A 27,856-nucleotide genomic window follows, 5' to 3' on the forward strand; every position below is an offset into this window, starting at 1 on the left:
CTTTACAGTGGATCTTTAAAAAAAATACAACAAAAAATTCAAAAGGAGTACATCGGTGTAATTTAATAATAAAAATGCAAAGCTTCGATCACAGAAGGACGGTGCGAGTCCTTGGATTTCGCTTTCGTGAGTCACCGCAGCTGTCACTTGCACGGCCGACGACGATGCATAATTGACGACGCCTGCAGATCGCTCTCTCCTGATAGTCGACTGAGCATGCATGCCAAAAAACAAAAAAAATGTGATTCTCGTTCTGTCGTCAATGGCTGTAGTAATGTGTGATGTACAGTTAGTAAATTGTCGTTATACTTCTGAGGATGGAGACGGAATGGTTTACGAGGTGTTCGTTGTAGAGTAAAGTGTTTCCGGTCACCCGTGGCCATCACCTAGCCCCGCCCCCTCGCAAGCAGGTTTGTATTCTCGCTGCTCTGTTTGAACGACGACTCTCACTGCAGTTTGAGGTCAAATGGGAAAAGCCAATATAGTTTTTATTTTGTTTGTTTGATTGATTTTTTTTGGGGGTGGGGGAGTGAGCTCGGTCACGGAATTAATTCAACTCGTGCAAAAATCAAGGTACCACTCAATGCGTCTTGGCTCAGATGCTTAAAATATTGGCGTAAAAACTACAAAAGTGCTCCAGGACAGAAACGCCTTAAAAATGTTCCTTTTGCTGTGTGACAAGGCCTAAATAACCGCTGCTGTGAGCCAGCCTAACCAGCTTTCCTTCGGGAATGAATGGGTGTCTATATGGGGAAAGGCTCATGCCGCAACTGCGGCTAATTCCCGCTAATCCCAGTGGGGGCTCCGACCAACGAAGAGAGCCGCTTTCCAATGGTGGCCTCGCCGTCAGATTAGCTCGTTTACTCGCTCCCGGACCGGGCCGCCGCCAGGAATGGGCTCGCTCTCTGTCCCAATGGTGCTGTTCAGACAACCATGTAAGTGACTTTTTCCACTTTGTGCTACTCTTACACTTCGTATTTTTTGTCATTGACTTGCTTTTCAGCTGCCAAAATGAAAGGCGGCCTTTAATTCGCTGTCACATTTTGCGATAAAGTCACAAGGTTGGGCCACCCGAGGAACCCGTTCGGCTGTTTTTTCCCCTTTTTAAAAAAATTGTCGACATAGTTAACATCACACATCCTTCTTAAACCATAAACAAGCGTTGCTCCATGTTATATAGGTCATATACTTTTTGAATCACACTTTCGTCGGTGTAAATTTGGGAAAGGGACTGCATTGTAAACCGAATACCAGAAATTTTCAATTTAGCATTAGCACTACCAATTTGCAAGCTTCAAAAGTGTTTTAGAACATGTTTTAATAATATTATTTAATTTGATCAGATTTGCTTTTTCAGAAGTGTGTTTCAGACTGGCAGCCCTTCGCCCTCAGCGCTACCTAAGAAGTAGCTCTCGGCTTCCAAAAGCTTGGTGACCTCCTGACGTCGATGACCATGTTCTCGTGTTAGCCGTCTGCACCTTTTGTCATTGTCGTGCTCACCTATGGAATAATAGGGTTGGAAACGTGTCACCCCCAACTGTGCCACTGCCTTGGGATTATCCTCTATTTTCAGATGATGTGCTGCTTCCAGGTTAATTCCCCAATGACAACATTCCGGCATTTTCTAAAGACAACTTTTGGCCAGTCCCTGATACACTTTCATTCATTCAAACCCACAAATACAAAATGAAAACTCTTACGGAGCATGGCGCAGATGCTGAACTAACCGTGTGCTAAACAGCCAACCTGACCTGGCTCCTGATGTCATTCACTTGGCAACATACAAATACAAGATTTGTATTTGATGATTTCTTTTTTTTCCTCCACTTGGTGTCCTTCCGCAGGAGATCCCTCCTCAAAATGTTTCCACAATCTGGGAAATCGATTGTCTTTGACAACTTTCCGGACCCCACTGACACTTGGGAAATCATCGAGACCATCGGGAAAGGGACTTACGGCAAAGTGTACAAGGTGCTCAACAAGGCGGACGGAAGCAAAGCGGCGGTGAAGATACTGGATCCCATTCATGTGAGTGTTGCCACCTGTGCCCAGTTACTGTCTTAGTTTCGTTTTACAGTTTTGACTGCTCGCGCTTTTTTGCAGGACATCGACGAGGAAATCGAGGCCGAGTACAACATCCTCAAGGCTCTTTCCGACCACTCCAATGTTGTCAAATTCTATGGGATGTTCTACAAGAAGGACGTCAAATGTGGGGATCAGCTGTGGCTCGTGTTGGAGGTGAAAAGCATTTTTTGTTGGCTAGTTTGTCAAAAAATCTAAGAAATCTCAGAAATCTATTTTCATGGAAGGTGCGTTTGTGGTATGGCTCAAATGCCGGCGGATACTGAGTTTGGGAAAGTGGTCTCCGCAGAAAGTCTAAACTTGCCAGACCATATATACAATGCAGCTGGTTTAACGCAATATGCTAGTGCTTGACTAGCACGTTGCATTTAAGGGGAACGAAAGAATCTGCTTTGAATGACTATGATTGAAGCCGTCTGTGATCACTCCCACAGCAGCGCAGCCTTCCCATTTTCAAATATGCCGATTTGCACTCATCGGCGAAAATACGAACATAAGAGCTAACCCGCCTCTTGGCAGAGATTCGGCACACGACCGTGGCCTCGATGCGTTTGCATCCCGGCATGTCGTTTTACCGGGCGCCGCGCAGACGAAAGCGTGCGAGCGTGCCGATTAAAGGTCCGATTGTTCCTCGTGCTGCGTCTGGTCAACTTTGCGCGGCGGTGCTTAAATCTGGCTGCGGATTACGTAACGCTAAACCCGGCGGGAGGTGGAAGTGGAGGATGGCGCGGTGAGGATGACAGTAGCAGAGTTGACCCGTCGGCCACCTGGGGGATTTGTTTGCAAGCCAGTTGGCATGGTGGCAGTGTTCCCAGAGAAGATGGTCCTCTCGCGTGTCACAGGCTGCCTGCTTTTGTGTACAAAGTCGCCTCCCGGACAATTAGATTAAATGATACAGCTGCTTGGCTCTATTCCTGCTGCCTCGTGTCAAATGTTGAACACCACGCAAGTGATGTGGAAGTTGGAGTTTAGACAGTTTGGACGTACCATAAAACTACTTCAGTTAAATGGTAAGAAAATATTTCATTTCGGGTAATGTAATGAGATCCAAGAGAACAATACTTGAGGCGCGTGGGTGTGACGTTTGTGCCGTGTTGTGCACAGCTAAAAGAGAAGGAGCTCCCGCCCCGCACGTCTTCATCTCTCATATTTCATCCCCCTGCCGCGTCGCCGCCGGCGAAACGTCAGACCTGTAATGGAGGTCAAGCTCGGAGCGTAAACACACACACACACACACACACAGCGAGGGAGATATTGGTTTTATTTGTCTTTTTCTTTTCTTCTTGTAAGCGCTTGTGTTTGTGCTGGGATAAATCAACCCGCAGGCGTCCGCTCGACTTGATTGATGAAGCCCGTAAATATGACGCCACGTAAACATGATTCACACGGCGTGAATTTTGAATGAAAAATGTCTCAATCACTGTTTTGGTTGCGCTTTCATCGATGATCTGATCTTTTTTTTGGGGGGGGGGGGGTTGGAAATGTTTGGGTGCAACCTCCCATTTTGAGAATTTTCACTGTAAACACATTGAATGAATTTGTGATGATTCACTTAAAAAAGCACATTTCATTGTAAATATATTTTTTTTTTGAACAGTAGGTTTAATTATTTTATTCAAATATTCAAGCTCAGAAAAGCCATTGATTGAAAAAAAGTCCGATTTCCTGTACCAATGTGGCTGGTGGAGGGATCGAACTGTTAGAGTACATGCACGTGACGTTTAGCGATGATGAGGATCTGTTCCCTCTCCACGGATTCTGTCCCCTTCCTCTTTTTTTTTTTTTCCTCTCAACAGTAATTCCTCCCCCCCTCCTCCTCCCCTGAGCGCAGCCCAAAGAAGCCTGCTCATTAACAACAAGCTGCATCCTCCTCTTTTCTTTTGCCCATTCATGAAGCGTGATGAGAGGACACTTTCATGTGGCCCCGCGCGCTCCAATTTAAGCAGGCGGGCAGCTGCAAAGTGCTTCAAAGAAAGCGGGCCACCGCTGGGCCCCCCGACTTTTATTTTGTAATCAGAAAAAAAAAAAAAACGATTGATTTGCATGCGCACATCACAAAGGAGGCAAACGTTCCGAGACGAGTTTTGAAAAGGCGCATGGCAAAAAAAATAAAAGTCGCAATGAAATTGAACTATGGGCCTTTTCCTGTTGCGCCCCTCACGTCTTGGTTGGGACTGACGGTTTAAAAAAAATCGTGTTTGCCTGCACTCATCAAAAGTTGGATGAGTCAGCGCCGCGTTTCATCCGCTCGGGGCTTCTTTGATCGACCTGTCGTTTATTCGCGTGACTAAACGAGCCCCTGACCCAGCCGAGAATATGCGCCGACACATTTTAACGCAGGCTATAGAACGGCGGGAAAGATCACATTTAAGATGTGCCAAATATTGGGCCACTGGAGTTTGGGTTTCAAGATACTGTTGCGGTTTTTATATTGAGGTTTCAAACAAGGGCTAGGTTTTCAAATTTGGGTTTTAAGACATGGTTAGGGTTTCAAAACTGGGTTATGTTTTCTACATATTGTTAGAGTTTCACATTATGGTTCCAAAAGCCAAGATTTGGGTTTTCAAACTATTTTGTGAAGACATGGATTTGTTGGAAATCAGGGTTTCCAAATGGGGGTTATGCATTGAAATTGATGCACTGATCTAAATGCATTTGTGGTTTTCTGCCTTGGAGGAGGTCTGCGCTCTTCTGTCTTGGTTTTGCTCGATCTGCTTTCTGCTTTGTACAAGCGCTCCGGGGGAGCAGATTTTCCCCCTAGAAAAACCTCAGCGAGCACACGTATGGCCCAATTAGGCTTTTGTTTTTCAAGAGCTGGGAAATGGGTGTAATTATAAAAGAAGACACGACGCGCTTGGAGAAAATTTTGCCGTTTGCCACCCGACCGCAGTGACGGATGCGCATTGAAAGGCGAAGCGCGCACGTCGCCATGTTGACAAACAAATGTCAAATTCTTCAGATTTTTTTCTTCCTGCCGTTTCTGTTCCGCCTACGAGCGACGCGGCCGAAGCGTCTAATTTAACCCCCCCTGCCGCCACCCCCCCTCCCTTCGGAATCTTTCAAGAAAAAGCCTTAAATGGAGGGCTATTATCGTTTCCATGGCAACCGAATGGGTCGTTTTTGCGAACGGGTGCCTGGCTCCCCACCTGACAGTTGCAGTCGCACAGCTGGCACAAACGGCGGGGGGGAACTCTTGGCGTCTTGCGCGTGCCGAATATTGAGCCCGTCATCGGATTAGAAATGAGCGTCCGCCGCGTTCCCTTTCTTATCCTCCCACGAAGCCGCCTGTAAAAAAGATAAGCATGCGCATGAACGACTCTTTGCTCAATCTTGCCAACAAAACCGCCCGCTCAGGCCCCACCCGAATGATGGCCCAGATTTCCCCAGAAGTGCCGAATTGCAATTTTTATTTTTTATTTTTTTTCAATTCTTGTCTCTCTTTTGTAGCTCTGCAATGGCGGCTCGGTGACAGATTTGGCCAAAGGCATGTTGAAGAGGGGGGAGCGCATGGACGAAGCCATTATTGCCTTCATCCTGCATCAGGCCCTCATGGTGAGCTTGGAAAGACTTTGAACGTCCGTCTTCATTAGTAGGACAATCCAACGCACTAGTAGAACGACTCGCGTGCGCTTTTAGTCACCCCCCCTTGACTCCTGCCTTCCGCTGCTCTGTGACATTTCTGCACGCTAGTAGATGTTCTCTCGCCTCAGAATGCCAGTTTTGGTCAACTTGTATGCAATTAAACCTGACAGGTAAACTACTGTGCCACACTAATAACAGTACGAGGTATACGTATCGGGACAATACTGGGCTTATTTTAAGGATATCGGGTACTTCTCGAGGGGGCCAATACCCCAATACCAGCCACCGATACCTAGGCTAGAATAGTCGGCGCTGTACTGCGGGAATTTGCCACATTGGCGAATCGTCACCTGCATCAGAATGAAAGGTCTTTGCTCGCAATTATTTTTTGTCGCGTTCAATGAAATTGAAATGAAATCTCAAAAGTACGAGAGGTATCGTCAGAGGAAATAGTCGGCGTGTACTAGCGCGCGCTTTGTCCTCACTCGTCAAACAACTTGAACAGTATGACGTCTACGCGTTACTAGCGAGGCACACCTGCGCACTTGTTGCCAATTTCTTGCTAGCGGTTTTGCTAGTGACATTGTCAATGTGAATACGAGCAATCTGGAATCAATGCCCAACTGGCTTTTGTTTCCATCATCAGATGCTTCAAAAAGTTGTTCCACTAATTAATTTTTTGTTTTGCTTTAGGGACTCCAGCACCTGCATGTCAACCACACCATCCACAGGGACGTGAAAGGCAACAACATCCTGCTGACCACGCACGGAGGCATCAAACTGGTCGACTTTGGTACGTGACGCACCTCAAAGGCAAATTCATCACATGGGGGCGGGGTCAAGCGCTCCCATAAAATACGACGACTTTCATCCAAATTTTTCTAATCATTTGTTCGGATGCGCTTCTTACGCTAGTCTGTCAAAAATGTTCCACCTTCCGGAAGCTGTGTGCTAAGATTTGACCGTTTTCAATCAAAACACACACCGACTGCCAAGAAATAACAACAAGCTGCCCGTTTTCATTATAAGTAAAAGCGCTCCATTTGGAAACATGTGTAGGTTTGCATTTAGCCTGCGCTTCCCTTAAAAGCTTCCCCCCACCCCCACCACAACAGTGAAGTGCATGTCTCTCTTTTGAAGATGAGGACAAGGGTGCCGTGGGTGCGTGCGCGCGCGTGTAAGCGGGGCTTAATGGAATCTGTTAATACGTGAAGTTGCTGCAAAAGAGCCTTTTCCGAGAGTCACTCGGCCTCCTCTCAAAAGCTCGCGGGGGGGGGGGGGAATGTTTCTCACCACTTTTGCATTCACTCATCTTGAAGTGCAGTGAAGCTGTGCGATGTCGCAGTTTTTTTAAATTTATTTTTTTGTGCGCACACTATGTAGCAGAATTGTCAAGCAATGTTTTTTTTTAAAGAAATAAAAAAATGTTTTTTTTTTGCGTCTTGAGTATAGTGCCACAAAATACCAGGTAAGGGTTTTGTTGTATACTTTGTGTAGTAGTTGTTTGAAGCGTTATAATTACTGATAACTGTATGCACATTCCGTGCGCTCGTTCGTCGATGCCGTTTTGCATTATATGCCAGCGGAATTTCGTTCAACACAATTAGAGCAGGAGTGCTGCTTGTAGGTGTTCAAGTATCAACCGTTTAAAGGTTTATCATTGCCGTAGCAACGATACTAGTTTCCATTAGGCCATCCGCGGTGTTTAACATTGTTAGCATTTCGTGGTACCATTAAGCTAGCTGACGTTATTTTAGGGTTTGGTGGTAAAAGTACAAACTACGGCGAGTTAATGGTATGAGAGTATGGGAATTGTTTGTGAAATATTTCAGCATGTGTTTTGATGTGTAAAAGTACATTTTGTGTTCGCATTTCAGCACTTTATCTGGCATTAGTATTCAGGTCAAAGCGCAGGAATAAAATGGATTTTTTTGGGGACAGGAAAAACCGCCACTACAGTCGTGCGTCGCAATTCCGACCCCTTCAATGCGTCGTCCTTCGGCAAGGTCGCCAGCAGGCAGTCAAGTGGGCCGATAAGGCGGCGCATCCCCGGGGTTTGCCTCGTACCTGCGAAGCCGTAGGAAACTGAGCGCCGTTGGTCGTGCGGCCAGAGAAGCTGACAGCGCTGACGCTTATCAGCTCTCAGTCGCGGCCAATCACAGCCAGGCAGGACATTCGGAGTCAGCAAGGAGAAAGCAAACGCGCGGCCTGAGCAAAGCGTTGAAGGAAAACGTGTTCGGTCGGGCGGGTGCCGAACTGCGTCACGAATGGATTAATCCTCCCACCCCCGCCCGACATCGGCGGAGGGGCTTCTGCTACGCTGAGCGGATAAAGCCCCCGTTGTGACTCATCACCAGCAAACGCACAAAATAGAAATGCGGTAAATATTTTCACATGCAGTTCGTACCAAACGAAACAGAACATATTCATTTCACGATTATTCTTATGACGCATTTATGTCGTGCCAATCAAGGTAGACTCTGACCTTGTGAAAGAACTACAGCACATTTGGTTTTTCAGTGTTCCCGAAAATGTCGTCACCTTTTGCAATTTAAAGCAAGACCACATTTGCATGTCAAATATTCCTTCGCGATGCTTTCATTCGCTTTTTTAGTCTCGGTTGCCATCGTGACTGATTTCCCTTTGCTGTGTAAACCGTTTTTGTGTGTGTGTTTGCCGCAGGTGTTTCTGCCCAGCTGACCAACACTCGCCTGAGGAGGAATACCTCCGTGGGAACGCCCTTCTGGATGGCGCCAGAGGTGCGTTGCCCCCCCCCCCCCCCCCCCCTTGGGTTTCTGTCACATTAGCTTGCGGAGCGTGTCGCAGGTGGGCCGCAGTGAATCGTCGACATCTCGCCATAACGTGCTCTCATCATCGCTCTTCACTCGTCTAATCAAGCCTGGCAGGCCTCCGGTGGCTTTACGACGCAGAAGCAGTCACACTTTGTGTGTGACGGGTTAAACGGTTGAAGCTAAATTGCCTTTTTAGCCACACGTTCGATTGGACAGTGGAACATTGTTTATCATGGGGGTTTTGTTGCGCACCCACCCGCGTGAAGTGGAAATCCACATTAAAAAAATCTTAATACTATTTTTATACTATTGAATAACTAGAATGTATTGTCACTCATTCGCTAGCTAGCACAGCTGTTAGCATTCACTACTAGTTGAAGTTCTCTGCTAAACTGACACACAAAGAGAATTCAACGTTGTATATTTACAACATGAATATGCTCAACCACACCTTGTCATTTTGCCTACAACCTGCTCTCATTGTGCTAACGCTGTTCGCATTTCAGGAATGCTAACATTGCTAGCATTTCAGACACGCTAACAGCGTTAGCATCGTTTACAGTAATGGTAAACTTTCCAACTGTTGCTACTTGAACATGTCGCAACAACACAACAAATGAACTCAAAAAGAGTTCAACGATATATATTTAAAGACCAAAATGTTCAACCAAACCATGTCATTTGGTCGGATGAAAGTCTGCTAGCTTAATGGTAACCTGTAATGGGGAAACACCATTAACAGGCTAATGCGAAACTAATTAGCTAATTCAACCCACATAGAGCATCAACGCATTTTCCATCACCTCAACTGTGATTCCTGCCACAAAGTACAACAAAAAAACTACTTCGAGCGTCCGCATATTTCCCATCAAATCACACCATTCACAAATAGGCTTTTTTTGTGTACATTGTAAGGCGATTTTGCATGCTGTGCAAATGTTGCGTCACAACACAAGCCCTGCGTGACGCCGCCTTGGCCAGATTTTAGTCTGATTCGAATCGGACGCTCGTCGAACACAAAGCCTCGAAGAAAGCGCGGGATGAAGTCCGGCTGCAGACGCAGGATTAATTCCACCGTGTTGTGGAGTACGGCAGCATTGATTTGCTTTGCTTAACTTTTAATCTTCTGAGGTAAGTCTTCTACAATACAAGAGGCTTAGATTTGCAACACCAATAATTACACAATGCCCATTTGTAAAAGCATGTATTACAGTGTAAATATGTTTTTTGTAACAATCACCATTATGAGTCTGCTTAAGAATTACAGTTTTCACAAATTTGCCAAATCGCTTTTCTTCTCCCCCCCCCCCCCCACTTTGAAAACCAGCTATTAAAAAGTCACCTATTCACACACACACACACACACACAAATCACAAATGAGTAATGTGCGGAGGTCATTCATGTATTTATTTAATTTTTTTTTAGGTGATAGCGTGCGAGCAGCAGCTGGACTCCACCTACGACGCCCGCTGCGACGTCTGGTCCCTGGGCATCACCGCCATCGAGCTGGGCGACGGAGATCCGCCCCTCTCGGAGCTCCATCCAATGAGAGCGCTCTTTAAAATACCCCGGTGAGACCCCTAAACCCCCTGTTGACGTCATCATTCGAATAACTTCGAACCTTTAGCTGCGCCACTTTGGATTATCTTTGACGCGGTCACGTTCTTGGGGAGAAATTGACTGGTGGTCAGAAAATGAAATAGTCACTGATACTTGAGACATCAACTTAAGTACAGTGTAATTGGTTATTTTTCACCACTGGTGATTTGACGGTGTCTCTGTGAAAAGCCCCCATAAGCACTTTCCCGTCACTGTCTGTTTAACGGTGCAGCACGATGTCACATAGCTCACACACACACACAAAGAAGGTGCTTGCTGCGGGGCTCCCGCTTGTCACGCAGCTTTTCGCCGAGTCTCTGTGACGGCTGCATTGGACCCTCAGGCTCCAGCTCGTCACCTCTCTGGTTGTATTTGATCAAGCTTTAACGTGGACACACTTGAGGCATTCATGTCTGCACTAACACTCGTCCTGCTTAATTGACGCACTCCCCCCCTCCCCCTCTCTGTGTGTGTGATTCACTTTCTATTAGATTTTCTTTGAAATAAGCAAAAAAATGTTCTTATCAGACAATGGAAATTTACAAGAAAAGAATTTGTAATGCTAATCCCTGCGCATGGCTTTTAGCTTTCAGCAACATTAGCGCGTGCGCTTATGCCCGGCATGCTGCGCAACGTAAATTATTGGAGTATTGTGATTGCCGGCTGTGAAGACAAGAAGCCTGCCAAATATCTTCCACTGGCGCACATTTGTCCTGCAGATAAAAGGGGAACTCTTAAGAGCTCCTGACGTCTCTGTTGGGCATGTTGTGCGATTCAATAGAAGCAGTGCGTCCGCTCATTAGGCCAATTTATCCCCACCTGCACTATGGCGGCACCTGCACTCCTTGTCGCTACGTAGAAATTACTGCAAAGTAGCTTCCCTTTCTCCACACAGTTTTTTTTTTGTCACTTAATTTTACTCTTCCGACACTTTTTAATTCAACATATTGAAACATCTTTCTACCCACATTCTTGCTGCTGGAGGCTGTAAATTTCCCCAGTGTGGGACAAATAAAGGATATCTTATCTTATATGAAAAAAAAACACTTGTTGAAAATTATGTGATACTTTTTTTTAAACATGTCTGTTCAAGTTTACTGTAAAAGTCACGCACAAAACTAAAGACAAATAATGATTGTCATCATTCCGTCGAATGAAAGTCCGCTAGCTAAATGCTAACACGTAATGTGGAATGCCTTTGATGAGCTAAAAGAATTAGCATAGATGTTATGCTAACAAAAATAAATAAATAAATCACAAATGTTATGCTAAGGATTTACTGCACTATATGTGGTGGTACAGTTTCACTCTTTAACATGATGACTTATCATTTATTTTGACAGAAACCCTCCACCCACCCTTCAGCAGCCAGAGTTGTGGTCATGCGACTTTAACGACTTCATCTGCAAGTGAGTGCGTGCGTTACGTCCTCCCGACGGTCACCCGAAGCGTCATCTCGGGCACTAGTTTTCCACATGCCGTTCATCGCTTAGGTGTCTCATCAAGGACTTCGAGCTGCGCCCGAACGTGGCGGACCTCCTCCAGCATGTCTTCATTAGACAGACTGTTGGCAAGGAGAAAATGCTTCAGAAACAACTCATTGAACTTATCGATCTCAACCAGCAAATAGGGGTCATTGAGAAGACCAGGTAATGTCCACGATTCACGATACACACACACACAGCCCATACAGTGCTCCCATTGCTACCGCTGAAGTCTGCGAATAATTAGAATTGCCTGTAGACATCACAAGAGGGCGTCAGAAACTCCACTTTCAACTGTTAGACAGGGCTATGGCCTAAAGAAATGAAGCGCTATTACTTTTTTTAACAGAGATAAATATGGCGCCAAAGCAATACTTTTATATTAAACAGGGCTTTGACCTGAGCGCGATAAAGCCAAGCAGAGATTTTCGGCGCAAAAAAATAAATGTGTACATCGGTGAAAAACACTGGAACTCACTGGCCAGAATATTAGGGACACCAACTTAATCCAAACATTGCACAACGTGAAGGTACTGTCCATCGAAATAAATTATATGGGAAAGAAAAACAACAACACTCTGATATACATCATGGATTTATAATTTATGATTGGCCTCAAGAAATTTGAATATTGCAAGACAAAATAAAGGATTTTTTTGTTGTTACTGTTAAACATACGTATATACATATTTCATTAATCTATATACTGTAATTTATGAGTTTTTATGAGAATTACTGGGGAGAAAAATTGACTTTTCTGTGATATTCTAATTGATGTACCTGTCCGTGAAATGTAATTAGTTTTATTCGACTTAGTGTTCAAATGCTGACGTTTTTGCCCCAATTGTTGATCCCATTGCTGTCATTTTAAGCCATCACGGAAAAACCGACAGAAGCAGAGACAGTAATGACAGGTAAACAAAACTCCTACTGTTGATGTGGCCCTCATAATGCGTCGCACGCACTCCCCGATAGAAACCTTGATGTCCCACGCACGTAGAAACCGCCGATGCTGCACTAGTGTGAGACGAGAAGCTTGACCTCGTTTTAGCTAGTTTATTTTCGTGCCGTCGCGTCATGATTGGGGGTCTGACTCATACCGACGTCTGCTTTTCTACGTCCCTCAGCTTTTTGTATCGTCTCTATAACCTGGAGTGGCTTTTCGATCTTTGCTGGCAACAAGTTCCCAGCAATGCTTTACTTTTAGGGGACAATAAATGAACACTGTAGAATCTGTACATTGCGGCATGTGTCATTTCTTCAGTCTTGTCCAATGAAAAGAAAAATGAAAAATGTGGAACTGTATTCGGAGCCCATTTCAAAAATATTATTTAACGTAGCGAATGCAAAATGTAAGCTGCTTTTGCGTGTACATTTCTTTGTATATTTCTCAGAGTAGTTTTATTATTCATTTGAATTTTTTATTGCAATTTTGGCTCCTATTGCAGGCGTGAACGCATCCACACCAAAAAAGGAAGCAACATGAAGACGGACCGAGATGAGGGCGACGATCTCGCCGCTCTGGAAGTTCTGGACGAGGTAGTGACAAAAAAGAATCTTGAGCAGAGCAAGCCTCAAGTCGTTTTACAACGCGCGCGGAGCGCGATTGCGATCGTTTCCCTGTCACCGTGACGCATGAGATCTCTTTTGCATCTGTAAAGATTGTCGGTGCCGAGTGTAACTTTCGGCGTAAACAATGTCAATATTCCAAGCGTCGTCTTGACACTCGGGCCATTCATCATGACGGCGAATGCTGCTGCCCCTGGTTCTATGGGCCGGCGGATATTGCCGCCATCCTTCACCGCGAGAGGCTGCGCTGCGGGACGCCATGGCGTTGTCATCGTCGTTAGTGTTATTGTTGTGGAATGGAGGACAATGCATTGCAGAGAGCCCACACTTGGTGAAGACCCTTGAGTAACATCATGCAGGATTATAGTTGTCTTGTTTGAGATTTTTTTTTTTTAACGAAAGCGTCTGAATATTTTTGCATAGTTTTAAGGCCTAATTATCCAATTTTTTTGTTTTGTTTTGTTGTTTGTTTTTTGTCACCTTGTGTCGGTTTATTTTATCTTTTCTTGTTAAATCAATTCACTCATCCATGTGGACATTTCAAGTTATTTTTTTCTATCTTTAAGTGGCTCTATTTGTTGCTGCACATTATTGTGGTTCTTCACTACGCATTTTTTATTTTAAAAAATTGTCAAACATTAGAAACACTTTCACAGTAAAATGCACAACATAATGGTTTATTTTTGCTACTTTTCATATGGACAGTATATAAAAATATCAATAGTTAGAATTTGAAATCAGAAATTAATATTTGTGGCAAGCAAATATTTCAACGTGCCTTCCTAAATTATTATATACTGTTGCTCAATGAATGTTAAAGCCCCAAAGTTAAATTGAAGAAGGCGTGGGCAGATACTGACGTTTTGACTCTAGCCTTGACTTGAAGCAGGATGTGATCAAAAGTCAAGTATGCGTTTCCTTTTTTTTTTTTTTTTTTTGTACATTTGTTTATTTTTTTTTATTTTTATTTTTTTTGCGGGCAGGATTCGGTGAGTGAGCAGCTCCAGGAGCGCTACGGCAGGGATCAGATCTACACCTACGTGGGCGACATCCTCATCGCCGTCAACCCTTTCCACAAAATGCACATTTACGCTCCTCAGGTTCGTTCCGGGCCAAGTGGCTTTTCATGCACGCATGTTCTCGATGAAAATATCCTCAATCACATTTGTCTCTTTCAAATTATGAACTGCAGATGTTTTTGAAATGTAGTCGTGGCCCTTGTTTTTCATCGCTTGATCAAAGTTTCCCCATTTGTGTCCGGGATAGTACAGTAAAATATACGTGGGTGCAAAGCGGACGGCCAACCCGCCGCACATCTTTGCCGTGGCCGACATCGCCTACCAATCCATGGTGTCGTACAATTCCGATCAGGTGACGCTTCATTTCCTCTGCCTTCTTTTTGAACGTTTGTCGTTTGAACTGATGGGACCGTTCCTAACCCCCCCCGCACGCAGTGCATCGTGATCAGCGGCGAGAGCGGAGCGGGGAAAACGGAAAGCGCTCACCTGCTCGTGCAGCAGCTCACCGTCTTGGGCAAGGTCAGAAATGGAGCTAGCAAACGTACTCGACATTCAGTACTCTTGTACTTCATACCCCCCCCCACCCTCCTTTCCCTCGTGGTGAAATCAATTGAGCAAGAAGTTTGCCATCACCGTGTTGTATCTCGCAGGCCAACAACCAGTCCCTCCAGGAGAAGATCCTGCTGGTCAACAGCCTGGTGGAAGCTTTCGGAAACGCCTGCACGGCCATCAACGACAACTCCAGTCGCTTCGGCAAGTACCTGGAAATGAAGTTCACCGCTGGAGGGACGGTGGTGGGCGCCAAGATATCCGAGTATCTCCTGGAGAAGTCCAGGGTCATCCATCAGGCTGTGTAAATATCACCGTTTCATACATTATTATTATTCGTATTATTATATGAATAATAATTGGATGGATGTCTGTCGATATTTATGGCGCTTGTATGTTTCCACAGGGGGGAGAAGAACTTCCACATCTTCTACTACATCTACGCTGGCCTGGCCGACAGGAAGAAGCTGGCCCACTACAAGCTGTCTGACAGCAAAACGCCAAAGTAGCTCAAATGCACACGAGCAAACACTCTTGCTTCCTCTAACAGCACAAAAAAATGATGAGGAAAAAAAAAGTGTTGAGTTTCGATTCAAACCATTTTTTTCCCCAAAATTGTATGATTCAATCCAGTAAGCAAGAAAGTAAAATATGTAAGTTGGCTTTGGTAGAGCCTGTACATGTAAAGAGCCGCGGAAGCAAAACCTCCCGCCTTGGGATGCTTCATTTGCAGTAAGAACACAAAAAAAAAAAAAATGGAGGCGGACGCAAATTGACAGCACGCAGCTCATTGTGATTTCCCAATACAACCCTCTCGTGCTTCCCATGTGCCGCGCAGGTATCTGTGTAACGAGCACGTTAAACTGGGGCCCGACATTGTGAGTAACGCCCGCCTCAAGGAGCAGTTTGACGCCGTGGAGCAGTGTTTCAAAGTCATCGGATTTTCCCTGGAGGTAATGCACTGCTCGCCCACATCACCTTGATGCCAATCGTCGGCCGTGTCCCCCCCCCCCCCCCCCCCCCACTCCGTGCGACGAGGCACCTCAAAAAGGACAAACCGCAGAGTCTCTTCATCATCGCTGTGCTGGCTAATGAAGCGATGATGGCTTGTGGGATCTGGCCGTCAATAGCACTTATTCTTGTCAATGCAAGCTGCATTCGAGGAGAAACCTTTCTGGTGACAGGAGAGAAATTCAATGCGATAGGAGTCAAAAAGTTGCCCATTTTCAAGCAAAACTTTTGTCATATTTTTTTAAATAAAGCATTTCTCACCCCCCAGTTACAGTGAACGGGAAATAGGGACCAACACTTGCCTGTAATTGACACCCCCTCAAAATTTTTAGAGATGCCAGTTGATGCTACAGGATAGCACTGAAGCCCTACTTTTGTCCAAATGAAGCTCCTCAGATCCCCAGGAGTTCAGGGGGACCTGAGTTTGAGAACTACTGTTCGAGTTTACAAGTCGTCTATTCTTTTCCCAGTGATCGTTTCAAATGAAGTTTGCATTTGCAGGAGCTGGGCAGCGTGTACAGCACCCTGACGGCCATCCTCAACGCGGGCGACATCGAGTTCTCCGCAGTGGTTTCGGAGCACCAGACCGACAAGAGCAACATCGCCAACATGTCCATCCTGGAAAACGGTGAGAGAAGTACTCTACTGTTCGTTTCCCATGCACGCCTAAGTTGTGGGCCAAGAAGAACATCGTGCGAACATAATTTCATAATACTCCATTGCGTATATTCTTTATCCTCTGCAACAAAAAAAAGAAGAAAACCCCTCCATGAATGCTCATTACTGAGTCGATGTGACTGCCTTCTTGGTCTTTTTATGATGTATGCCGAGTGGCCGGCACGTGTACACCAGAAGGAACACCACAATGCCCATTGATGAATAATAATGCACAAAGTGTTAAACTCTTAACTTCTTTGTATATATGTTATGACTGAATGTTTTTGTAAAGTACAATGCTGCAGAGTGCTATTTCTCTCATTAATTTTTTTTTTCTCGTCTGGAGTCATATTTTCATATTTTGTCATCTTCACAATTTGATATTTTTGCTCTTTGTGGATGGATGGATGGGTGGGTGCAGTTATTGACATTTTTTTTTTCCCACTCCCCTCCTCTCACCTCAGTGGCATCCTTGCTGTGCATCCGCTCCGATGAGCTCCAAGAAGCCTTGACCTCCCACTGCGTGGTGGCCCGGGGCGAGACCATCGTGCGGCCCAACACGGTGGAGAAGGCGACAGAGGTGAGGGACGCCATGAGCAAAGCTCTGTACGGCCGCCTCTTCAACTGGATCGTCAATCGCATCAACTCGCTGCTGCGGCCCGACGGCCAACTCGGGTGAGGGCGCCACGCACCCGCGGCGCGGTTTGACATGACATCATCCACTGACTGGGCTTCATCCTCCAGAGAGGACGACAAGGGCTTGAACATCGGCATCCTGGACATCTTCGGCTTTGAGAACTTTAAGAGGAACTCCTTCGAGCAGCTCTGCATCAACATTGCTAACGAGCAGATTCAGTTTTATTTCAACCAGCACATCTTCGCCTGGGAGCAGGTAACTTCCATCCATAACGAGGTGCATACTGTCTTTCTTCTAAATGCAAACAAGCAATTCCAAATCGTCTCAGCCCATTGAAAGGAATGGAAATGTCATTAATGCGTTTCAGCGACATAGAAAACACCAACAAAAAATATTTGTACCGTCTTTTTTAATAAGGAGAACTAGCACTCCACATTGTTGGACTTGATAAAAATCTATAGTTCTAAAATAAATATACAGAAAGTTTAAAAAAAGCTGTGAATTATGATTTCACTCTTCAATGCCAAAGAGACAGTGTAATCCAGACATATATAATACACCAAATGTTTCATGACTCAATAAGCTGCAGTAATATTTTTTTAATTTTCACCTAAAGAAAATATGCATGTAAATTCAGTTGAGAGGTCATGAGGTTCAAATCTGGTCATACTGCTGTATTAGAGTTGCACATCGTCCATCCAAAGCCGTCACCTTCATTCACAGCAAAGTGGGATTCACTTTTCTTCCTTTAAGCGATCCTCTTGGGCGGGTGGGGGGTTGCGTCCCCAGGGGGGTGCAGAGAATGGTTTGTTAATGTTAAATTATTTGCTCTCACCCATGGAGAGCGGCCATAAATCAGCCTAAAAAAGGCTCAATTAGGAAGGGGGGGGGGGGTGGACACTGCTCAGCATTAGATTTAAAATCGACTCTTGGGAGTTCTTGTTGGCACCAGGCCCAGACATACATTTGTCCTATACTGCCACCATATACACTTGAGCAGACGGGAGTTGTTCCCAGGTTCATTTTAAATGCATTGCTCATGTGTTCAAGCTGTGCTGCGTCAAACATTTTGACCTTTATCGTGATTGAAGCAGATTTGATGTGCATTTTGTGGTTCTACGGTAAATCCATTCCCATTATAGGGTAACAAGCCCTGCCGCAAATAGGGCGAAGACTTGAATTTGGACCACTAAATTTCCCACTTCTAACTGTAGCTTGTGTGCAGGACGAGTACCTGAATGAGGACGTGGACGCTCGCATGATTGAGTACGAGGACAACCGGCCACTGCTGGACCTGTTCCTGCAGAAGCCAATGGGCATGCTGTCCCTCTTGGACGAGGAGAGTCGCTTCCCACAGGCCACCGATCAGACGCTCGTCGGTGGGTTTCTTCTCACAGCTTTGGAAACCTCTTCTCAGTTTCTCGTCAAGTTGTAACCGTGACGGTGTGATATTTTAGAGAAATTTCAAGATAACCTGAAGACCAAAAGCTTTTGGAGGCCAAAGAGGATCGACCTGGGATTTGGTATTAATCACTACGCTGGAAAGGTATCTTCTCTTCCTTAAGAGGATTTGAGTTAGTGAAATACTTTTTTCATCCAGTGATTCGAAAAGAAAACATTAGCCAATAAAATATAGCAGCAGTGTCTTTTTCGTGTCAGTTTTAGGGAAATGTCTGTAAATATTGAGACAAATGGGGGGGCCTAGCCTGGTGCTGTGTGGTGCTCCACATGATTAAATGATTATTCATCCCCAATCATCAGGAGTGAAGACTATTTTACGATCCAGATTTTAGCAAGAAACAAAGTAGATGCACATAATTTGCTTTAACGGGTCACACGAACGCTGTGACGGGCCTCATCTGGCTCCCCGGACTTTGACAACTATGATTGAAACTCTCAGGTGATCTACAACGCCGCAGGATTCCTGTCCAAAAATCGAGACATGTTGTCGGCGGACATCGTCCTTCTGCTGAGGTCCTCGGAGAATGAGCTCGTTCGTAAACTTGTCACCCATCCCCTCACCAAAACAGGTGAGTACCGTCAACCCTGGTTGCTATTCCTCACCAACAAATGTTTAGAATTTTGTTTAAATCCTAAATATACCCCCAAAAATATGATCCCAGACCATTTTGGACGCTGGCATGTATGACCAGTTACTACTTTCCTATCAGCTATTATGTTTATCGCCGTTAAAGTCTTCAATATAGGAAAACCTAATTAAAAAAAATAAATAAATCAGCCGGGCTAATAGAAATTAGCATAGATGTTAGTAGAGTGATTATAAACTTTCAAGCAGCTGCTACTTTCACACACAGAACATCAACACTTACAAACGCCGTGTGTAATAAGAGCAAAAATCCAACCAAAACGTCCGCTAGCCTAATGCTAGCATGTGATGCGATAATTCTGCTGCATCTCTTCCTATGGAGCTCAGTGCTGCCCGGCATGTTGTGGCACAAAATGGTACTGCACTCAAAATCAGACATACCCGCAAATTTTAAAAAAAAACCCAATAAAAATAAAGAATCGCTTAAAAATTGTACAAAGAACCATATCGTGATCATAAAAAATGGTTTGAGACATGTCCCCAAAATCACTTTTTTTTCCCCCTCAGGCAACCTTGCCCACACGAAAGGCAAAGCCATCAACACGCTCCGCACCCCCACTCGCACCCTCACCTTCGCCAAGGTACTCTGCACACTCACCTCTGCACGTTTCTTTCCACAAAGGCTATTTTTGTTTTTTACTTCTCAGCCATTGGCTTTTATTTTCCAAACTAAAGGTGAAACCCTCTCATTTGTTTCTTCCCCTTCTTTTGCTGCGTGCTCTGTGGTAAAGATGGGAGTGCTTACCTTGTACAGTTCCTTTGCTTTCATCGAGGTAACCATTATATTTCACTTGTTTTTCCTTTCTATTTATAACCCTTGCCTCCGCTCCAGTCGAGTCTCTTTCTTGCTACATGCTTCCAAATTGCGCCCTGGACCTAACATTCTTTGCCATTACAGAGCAATCAGTGTACTCACATCGAGCTCAATATCATGTTTAGCTTGCATGTAGTCCACTTTCGATTTCCGAATTGCAAATCGGCTCTTTTGTTGTTTGGTTTCTGGATTTTGGGCATCTGTTTTGCAGCTCAGATTTAGAGCTGACGGCTGACCAAAAAACATTTTTTTAATGCTTTTTTGATGCGCCTCTTGCTGACACAGTCCAATAATGCATTCCTATTATCATTGTAAAATGGAGATTGGTTGTTGGTTTTTTTTTTTTACACATTCACCTGGAAGGTATAAAAAATGCAGAAAGGACTACATGTGGTCGTTTTTGACAATTTATTTATTTTTGTCTAGCCGTTTGACGCAGACACACCCTACCATCCTCGAGAAACCACCAACATGAGAACACAGACGGTGGCGTCCTACTTCCGAGTAAGAGATATTGTTGACATCAAATGGTAACCTTTTGCCATTATTTGGCCACTTTGAGCAATTCAAACCCATGAAAACTATGTTCATGTTGAATGACTTCTTTTTCAAAATGTGTGTTCATTCTCGACACGAGACATTTTTAGACAAAGGGTGCAGTCGTTCCTGAAAGTGAAATGGAGCCAATGAATGGCCCAATTTTGATTTGATAAAGTGAAGAAAACCCTTCACTGACTGTAAAAAGATTTTTTTTAAGTGGTACTGTACTAAGAATATTTTACAAAAACGAACCACGTCAAATATTAAGCCCTTGTGCTCCTACTAGTACTCCCTGATGGATCTGCTGTCCAAAATGGTGGCGGGGCAGCCCCACTTTGTGCGCTGCATCAAACCCAACAATGACAGGCAACCCAACAAGTTCGACCGGGAGAAGGTTCTGGTCCAGCTGCGCTACACGGGAATCCTGGAGACGGCCAAGATCCGGCGGCAGGGCTATTCGCATCGCGTCCCCTTTGCTAATTTCCTCAAGAGGTTGTCATTGACGTTGATTTTTCAAACAGGTTTTTGTGCTCGTTTCCGTTCGACCGCTGACGATTGGTTGTCCCAGGTATCACATCGTGGCGTTTCATGCTGACGAGGAGCCCGCGGTGACTCCGGAGACATGCGCGACCATTTTGGAGAAAGCCGAGCTGGAGAACTGGGCCATGGGCAAGACAAAGGTGGGAAGAAATCACCCATGCGTTATTTGATTTATGTGGATAAGATGATGTACTGTACATTCAAACCAGATCGTGACTTTAAATTTCTTTGATTCTGTTTTTATTGTTGTTTAGTCTCATGTTATTTTTCATCTATTCAAGAAATGCCGTGGGAACCTATGAGCAATACAAATCTTGTGACATCTATGCTAATTTGTGTTAGCCAGTCTATGGGATTCCAAATTATATGTTAGCATTAAGCTATATATATATTTTTTTTTGAAGAAGAAGAAGAAATGATATGGTTTGATTGTGAAATGTTGGTCATGTAAATCACACATTTCCACCTGTCGCGGCTTCGACTGGACGGACTGAACACAGTTTTACTTTCGGCGAATTTGGTTCGTCCAGGTTTTCCTCAAGTACTACCACGTGGAGCATCTGAATCTGATGGTGCAGCAGGCCACGCAGCGCATCGTGCTGCTCCAAGCCTGCGTGCGAGGCTGGCTGGGCTCCAGACGCTACCGCAGGCTGCTGAAGGAGCGACAGCGCGGCGCTCTGGTGCTGCAGTCCGGTGAGTCAGCCTTGCCACGTTGAGCGCAACCCCTCTAGCACCGAAGTGTGTCATTCTTTCGCTTCCATGCCCAGCTTACAGAGGCTATCAAGTGCGGAAGAGGGTCTCCGACGACAAGAAGAAGAAGCTGGAAGCCTTTGTTGTCCGGTTTCAAACTGGTGAGAGCCGCTCGGACTGGGATGGAAGAAAGTGCGGTTTGTTTTCGAATGACACCTGTTGGCGTCGCTGTTGTCAGTCTGCAGGGGGTATCTTGCCAAGAAGAAGTTCAAGGAATTGGTGGAGGAGAAGCATAGAGCGGCAAGCAAGATTCAGGCGCACTACAGAGGCCACAGGGAGAGGAAGAATTTCAAAAGGAAACGGTATGAGAGGCAAACTATGCTCCTTCGTCCACAATATTAAGTTGGCCCTCTCGTTTTCAGAGAAGCCTTGGAGAAGGTGAAAGGAGAGAACGCTCCGAACGCCGATCAGGAGAAGCCGCCTGAACCGGACCAGAGCATCGCCGAGGACATTCGTCCAGCTTCAAGCGCCGAAAGCCGAACTGAAGACGAGGAAGCCAAGGCTGCCGTGGTCCTGCAGACCAACTTCCGAGGCTACAAGGAGAGGAAGAGGTTTAAGGAGAGAAAGAAGACCATGGCCGGATCCGAGCTGCAGCTGCCACCCGTGTCACCGCCGGAAGCCGAATGTGGCCAAGAAGAAGCGCAAGGTGCCAAGAGCCCCGAGGAGGAGGACGAAGATACATATGAAGCGGAGGAGAACGGAGACAGCGATCACACGCAGGTGCCGGACGACGAAGACAACATCGAAGTGGCGGATGAGCTGGCGGTTGGATCCGGGGAAGAAGCCCCGCCCGAAGAGAACAGAGACTCCTCGATCTCGCAGGAGGAGTCCGAAGCTGCCACGGTTCTCCAGAGTAATTTCAGCAGCCAGGAGGAGAGGAAGGGGCTTCAGGAGGAAGCCAAGAGCAACCGAAAGAACCGCTATGAGCAGGAAACTTCAGACGAAGATGCCGTGGAGCAGGACAGCGCAGACCCGGAAGAGACCAAGGCTGCCACGGTCCTTCAGAGTAACTTCAGGGGCCACCAGGAACGCAAACTAATTGAAGAGGAAGGGACCACCGAGAGTAGGACAGAAGAGCTCAAAGTGGTGCCAGAATCCTTTGAGAACCTTGAGGTCCTGGATGGAGAAGAGGCAACCGAGAAACTTTTATCCCCCGATGATGTGGAGCTCGAATTAACCCAGGAGGCTTTGGATGCCTCTGATGTTCTGTTGGAATGGGACGCTGAGAAATGGCGGGAGGAAGAGGCCGCGTTAAAGATCCAAAGTCACTTCCGAGGCTACAAGCAGCGCAAGAAGACGAAGGCCAGCAAGCAGGCGGCGCAGGAGGAAGCCCAGCAGCTGGAGACCTTCTCCAAACAGGTCACTTACAAACACACACTTGACGCTTGTTTTCCCAAGGTATCAAATAGCGAACTATGTTGACGTGAGTATGATTATTCTCGATTATTTAACCTGATAAGCTGCATGTGAGTTGTCCCCACCGTTCATTCCCCAGCTCACTCACACCAACTGCTCTACGTCCTCCACAGATCGCAAAGACTTCTCACCACTTTGTGGCCCTGCAGCAGAAATTGACGGAGATTATCCAGGCCCATCAATCAAACCCGGAGAGGAACGGCATGTTTGTCAAGGAGAAACCAATCAATGGCTTTGCTTCCCCGATGCACAAATCACGTAAGAGATTGACACATTTGTATTGTGTTTATTACTCTTAAAGAATGATGTCACAGGTATCTTGTGTAAAGTAGAATAAGATGTTATTCCGATGTTCTGGTCATTCTTTTATTGTAAAGTCTTACATTTGATCAAAGCGGCCTTCGAAAGGGCCTAAAAAGTCATAAATTGAACTGATTTTGAAATATTGGACAACTCTTATTTTCAGCCTTTCATTTGTCCAAACAGCACATGCCCCCCCCCCCCCTTTTTTTCGAGCTCATCCATCATTCAGTGAGATGCATCTGAGTTGTTTCCTGCGGAGATGTCGGGATTTGATTTGCAAATATTTCGGTTGCGCCCACAATCCAGGAACAGTCGAGGATATTTTGACTCCGCGAGCTTGAGCTTTTATTTCCGCCTTTTGCGGCAAGGAACACGATGCTATCTGCGCGGCCGTTCCCGCGAGGCTTGATTAGATCGGTTAGCCGGTGAAAGTCAAGTGGCCAGGCAGGAAGCACTTCTCTATCCGACGTGTCATCAAAAATAAGTAATTACTTTTTGGGAAGGTGAGCGGCGACAGGCGGCAAACGCAAAGTTCACCGCGGATGCTCACGGGACGCTAATGATGCCGTTGGCTCATCTGTCACTCTCTTTTCAAATTATAATGGGAAATAATCATGGAGGGCTCACGTGTTTGGGAATGATTTTCACATTTCAATTAGATTTGATCGTGCCACGATATTTCAGGATATGTTTGTTTTTTTTGGATGAATCATCAGCTGGCAATCACACGGACATTAATATTCACTTTCTCAAGCTGTGCTATTCAAACACAACTTGTATAACAAAAGACAATTTAACATTGTATATTTAAACACCAACAAATTCAACCAAACCATATAATTTCATCAAATGAAAGTTAGCTAGTTTAATGCTAACATATACTGCGGAAAAGCATTGACAAGCTCATGGAGATTAGCATATGGACTCATAAAGTGCTACCGTAAAACACATAAAGAACAACAGAGCATACAACGAAAAATAATTTAACACCGTGTAATTATAATTAAACACCGACAAACACCATATTTTGTCTGACCAAAGTATGCTAGCTTAATGCTAACAACACATTATGCGAAACAGTAGATGGGCTTCGATTTACAGCAATAATACAAATGCTATTTTAATACACACGGAGCAGCAACACAAACAACAACATATAATGAAAAAAAATTCAACACCGTGTAATTACAATTAAACACCGACAAACTCCATATTTTTTCTGACCAAAGTTATGCTAGCTTAATGCTAACAACACATTATGCGAAACAGTAGATGGGCTTCGGTTTACAGCAATAATACAAATGCTATTTTAATACACACGGACCAGCAACGCATACAAACAAAGCATCCAGCAACACGCGAAAAATTCGACTGCTTTTTAACGTATGACGTCATCACATCTACTTGCCCTTTACTGACTTTTCCTGCGCGGAACACATGGCCCCAGGTCTCCTGTAAACTTCCGCGCTTTATTTCCCTGGGTTCATATTCATGCCCGTAATCATCAACTCCATCATCATCATCGCGCAATAAACACGTCGGTCGCAATGCTCCTCACGGGAAAGGTCGTCCAAGCTTAATCGCATTGTGTGACAATTGCGACGGGGAATTAATTGGCGGAAGCGTAGAATTGTTTGCGCCAACACCAAATGACCTTTTCAATGATATTGTAAACTTTCCGCTCGCTCTTCTTGCTCTGGCTAGTTTTTATTCACCTGTTCGCTCTCGTGCGAACGTGATTAATAAGAAGTAGCGCGGGAAGGTCAACGTGATGTATTTGCACGAGCGCAAGAGTGTTACCGGCCGACAAAAATGATCAATCATCGTGAAATGGTTCTCCAGATGCTCCAAAACCTTGCCGGTGGCTAAAGTACTCGTACTCTGTAATAAAGTAGAAGTACAGATAAAACATCGTGCGAAGAGTAGAACTACAGATTTAACTTCTATACTTGGTTCAAAACTTTTCAAGTACGCGCTCTGAAATGTCTGAAAGTAAAAGTATGGTATAGAGGGCTACTATTGGAAAATTCAAAGCGTTGGCAAGGCCTGAGGTTAAACTGCCCGTGCGGATGGAGGTCAGCTCAATGGGACAAAGGTCGCAGCCAGGTCAACTGTGCGGTGAGCCACTCGGATGGCTTCTCGTCAAACGTCGTCGTTTCCCACTCTTTCAGCCAACAAGAGACTGTCGCGGCCCCCCCGCCGCACCCTGCAGCCAAAGACCCTCAACACTCCCGAGGACTCCACCTACTACACGTTGATCCACGTGAGTGGCCTGAAAGATATTCTCATATTAAAAAATGTTGGGGGTAAAAACAGCGGCTCATTCCTTTCATCCTTTTCGCGGTGTAGCTGAGCACCGCGGCATTTCCTCCACTTCGGGTAGCTTTATGGTGCGAACTGAAAAAAGGTTTACACTGAACTAACTGTGCCGAGAGAGCATGTTTACACTGAAGATGATGATGGCCGACGTGTTCGCTCTTCCCCGCAGCGCTCCGTCCAGGATGACAAACGCAAGCCGAGGAAAGAGGAGTAAGTGCATTTAACATCCTCTTAACCGCCGACGCGCGGTGACGCCTCATGGCGGACTTAACGACACGCGGTGTCCAATTTTTACGAGCGTCGTCTTGTGTGGCGTCCACGCGCCGGACATGTTCAGTGACGTTTTATGATACGGAATATAAAATGTGGCTGGCCGCCTTTGCAGGACATGGAAGGTGCTGAGAGAAGGGACAATGTGAGCACAGGTTCACATTATACAACCGAGTGAACACGAAAAGGGCTCAAGGTTCGTAATCATGCGATGGATGGGAACATTTTACACGCGCCATTAGGAAGGAAGAGAGGCCATCAAGAGACTTTGACTGAAGGGGGAGGAGTCAATAGATGGTCATGTCGTGTGTGCATGCCCAAAATAAATCAAACCGATGAATCTTATCGCCTCTGAAACCTCGGTGTATGTTTTATAAAAAGGAATGTGGGTGAATAGTGGTGATGAGGGGACTTAAAACACAGCCCTGTGGAACTCCAGAAAGATATTTAGGAATCTTTCTCTACAGCCAGCACAATTATTATCTTGCAGATCACTTACGTACGAACTCAACATCAACACAAACTTTTTGGCCTTGACTCTTGCTCGTCCGTCCTCGTAGTCCGGGTAAGCTTGTGGATGTGGACCAGCACTACTACCAGGCTTTGCCCACCAGCAAGTCTATGCCCGCCATTCCTTCCGAAGAAATGTCGTCCGAAAGCAGTCTCCAGTGCAGGGTTTCCGAGGACCAGAGACACCCCGTGGAGACCAAGCCAGAACCTGCCGAGACCAGACAGCCAGAAGAATCCAAGCCAGAGGCCAAACCTGCCAAAAACAAAAGGTGTCTTTGTTCATCTATCTATGCCAGTGGCGTTTAGTGACGGACAAAACAATTCAATGCTCTTCCATGAAAGCTGTCTGCTGCCTGACATATTGTGGCACTCCGTGGTACTACATCAAAGGGGTGCTACTCTAAAGTGGTATAAGAGCCCATTTAAAAAAATGATTGCTTCAAAATCAGCAATACTGCAAAGAGGGTTGGTGGGTCACTATTATACTGAGCCCTGTAAAGTTTGGTAATCACCGTAACAAGGCGTTTGAAAAAAAAAACACAAACATTTCATCACTCGTAGCTTCTGCCCATACACATTTTCTCTCATTAAAAAAAACACTTGAAACAAATTAACTTGTTTATCCAGGGAATCGACTTAAAAAGAAACAACAACCCCAAGGCCGCGCTCTCAAATGAGAGCGCAGATGGCGCACCGCGTTCCGTGCCGTCGTCTGGCTGCGAGCGTTTAGGTGAAGATTTAAAGCCAAGCTAATTACGGGAGATTCGTCGTAGCGAGCACGCCCGCAGCTTTCCTCACGTCTATGAAGTGTTTGCTTTTTTTTTTTTTTTTTTTAACCGTTTCTCCCCCATGTTGCAAGTGTGCAATGTGTATATATATTTTTTTGCGTCGTCCACAGTCGCTCCGTTGCCAGAATGCTGTCTGCAAGCAGTCGCACCGACGATAACCCCTACGACTTCAGGCACCTGCTGAGGAAGACCTCGCAGAGACGAAGACTCATCAGACAGTACCGAGCAAAGGACTGAACTTTCTTTTTTTTTTCCTTTTTAAAATAATCAAACAATGGTGACAATGACAAGAAATGGTTTCTTATCATAAATTTGCACTAAAACAAAACTGACCTATGAGAGCTTTTTAGACAAGATGACCACATCTGTGAATAAAAAATGAGCTTTACTTTAAAAAAGCCTGTAAATAAAAGCCTTGCAATTTAGTCTCTTTATTTTCCTTTTGTATTTCTCTTTTTTTTTTCAGTTGGTTTATATGAAAAAAAAAACGTACAGGTAAGTCTGTACACAACCTAAA

The 27,856-nt window shown here is 45.2% G+C and overlaps 1 protein-coding gene across 2 annotated transcripts; it reads left to right on the forward strand.

Annotated features, from left to right (window-relative positions):
* Nucleotides 1–388: 388 nt before the first annotated feature.
* myo3a (myosin IIIA) lies at nucleotides 389–27,764 on the forward strand. Of its 2 annotated transcripts, XM_086101321.1 has the most exons (37): nucleotides 398–935; nucleotides 1,845–2,028; nucleotides 2,104–2,238; nucleotides 5,530–5,634; nucleotides 6,358–6,457; nucleotides 8,347–8,423; nucleotides 9,883–10,028; nucleotides 11,400–11,465; nucleotides 11,550–11,705; nucleotides 12,413–12,454; nucleotides 12,989–13,079; nucleotides 14,093–14,209; nucleotides 14,376–14,480; nucleotides 14,564–14,647; nucleotides 14,779–14,981; nucleotides 15,084–15,182; nucleotides 15,516–15,630; nucleotides 16,190–16,316; nucleotides 16,810–17,020; nucleotides 17,090–17,237; nucleotides 18,208–18,361; nucleotides 18,440–18,528; nucleotides 18,883–19,012; nucleotides 19,597–19,670; nucleotides 19,821–19,862; nucleotides 20,330–20,407; nucleotides 20,730–20,935; nucleotides 21,012–21,123; nucleotides 21,514–21,676; nucleotides 21,751–21,834; nucleotides 21,912–22,035; nucleotides 22,096–23,092; nucleotides 23,263–23,407; nucleotides 25,624–25,715; nucleotides 25,941–25,981; nucleotides 26,602–26,820; nucleotides 27,450–27,764. In XM_086101321.1, coding segments are annotated over exons 1-37 (5,190 nt in total). In that variant the 5' UTR covers nucleotides 398–933; the 3' UTR covers nucleotides 27,577–27,764. The 2 variants fall into 2 exon arrangements, with proteins under 2 accessions (XP_085957449.1, XP_085957447.1); XM_086101323.1 differs by lacking the exon at nucleotides 27,450–27,764 and having other exon boundaries at nucleotides 389–935; nucleotides 26,532–26,748.
* The last annotated feature ends 92 nt before the right edge of the window (nucleotides 27,765–27,856 follow it).

This window comes from Hippocampus guttulatus, chromosome 21 (assembly GCF_054856545.1).
Source record: "Hippocampus guttulatus isolate MCC_2025c chromosome 21, RoL_Hgut_1.0, whole genome shotgun sequence".
NCBI classification, from domain to species: Eukaryota; Metazoa; Chordata; class Actinopteri; order Syngnathiformes; family Syngnathidae; genus Hippocampus; species Hippocampus guttulatus.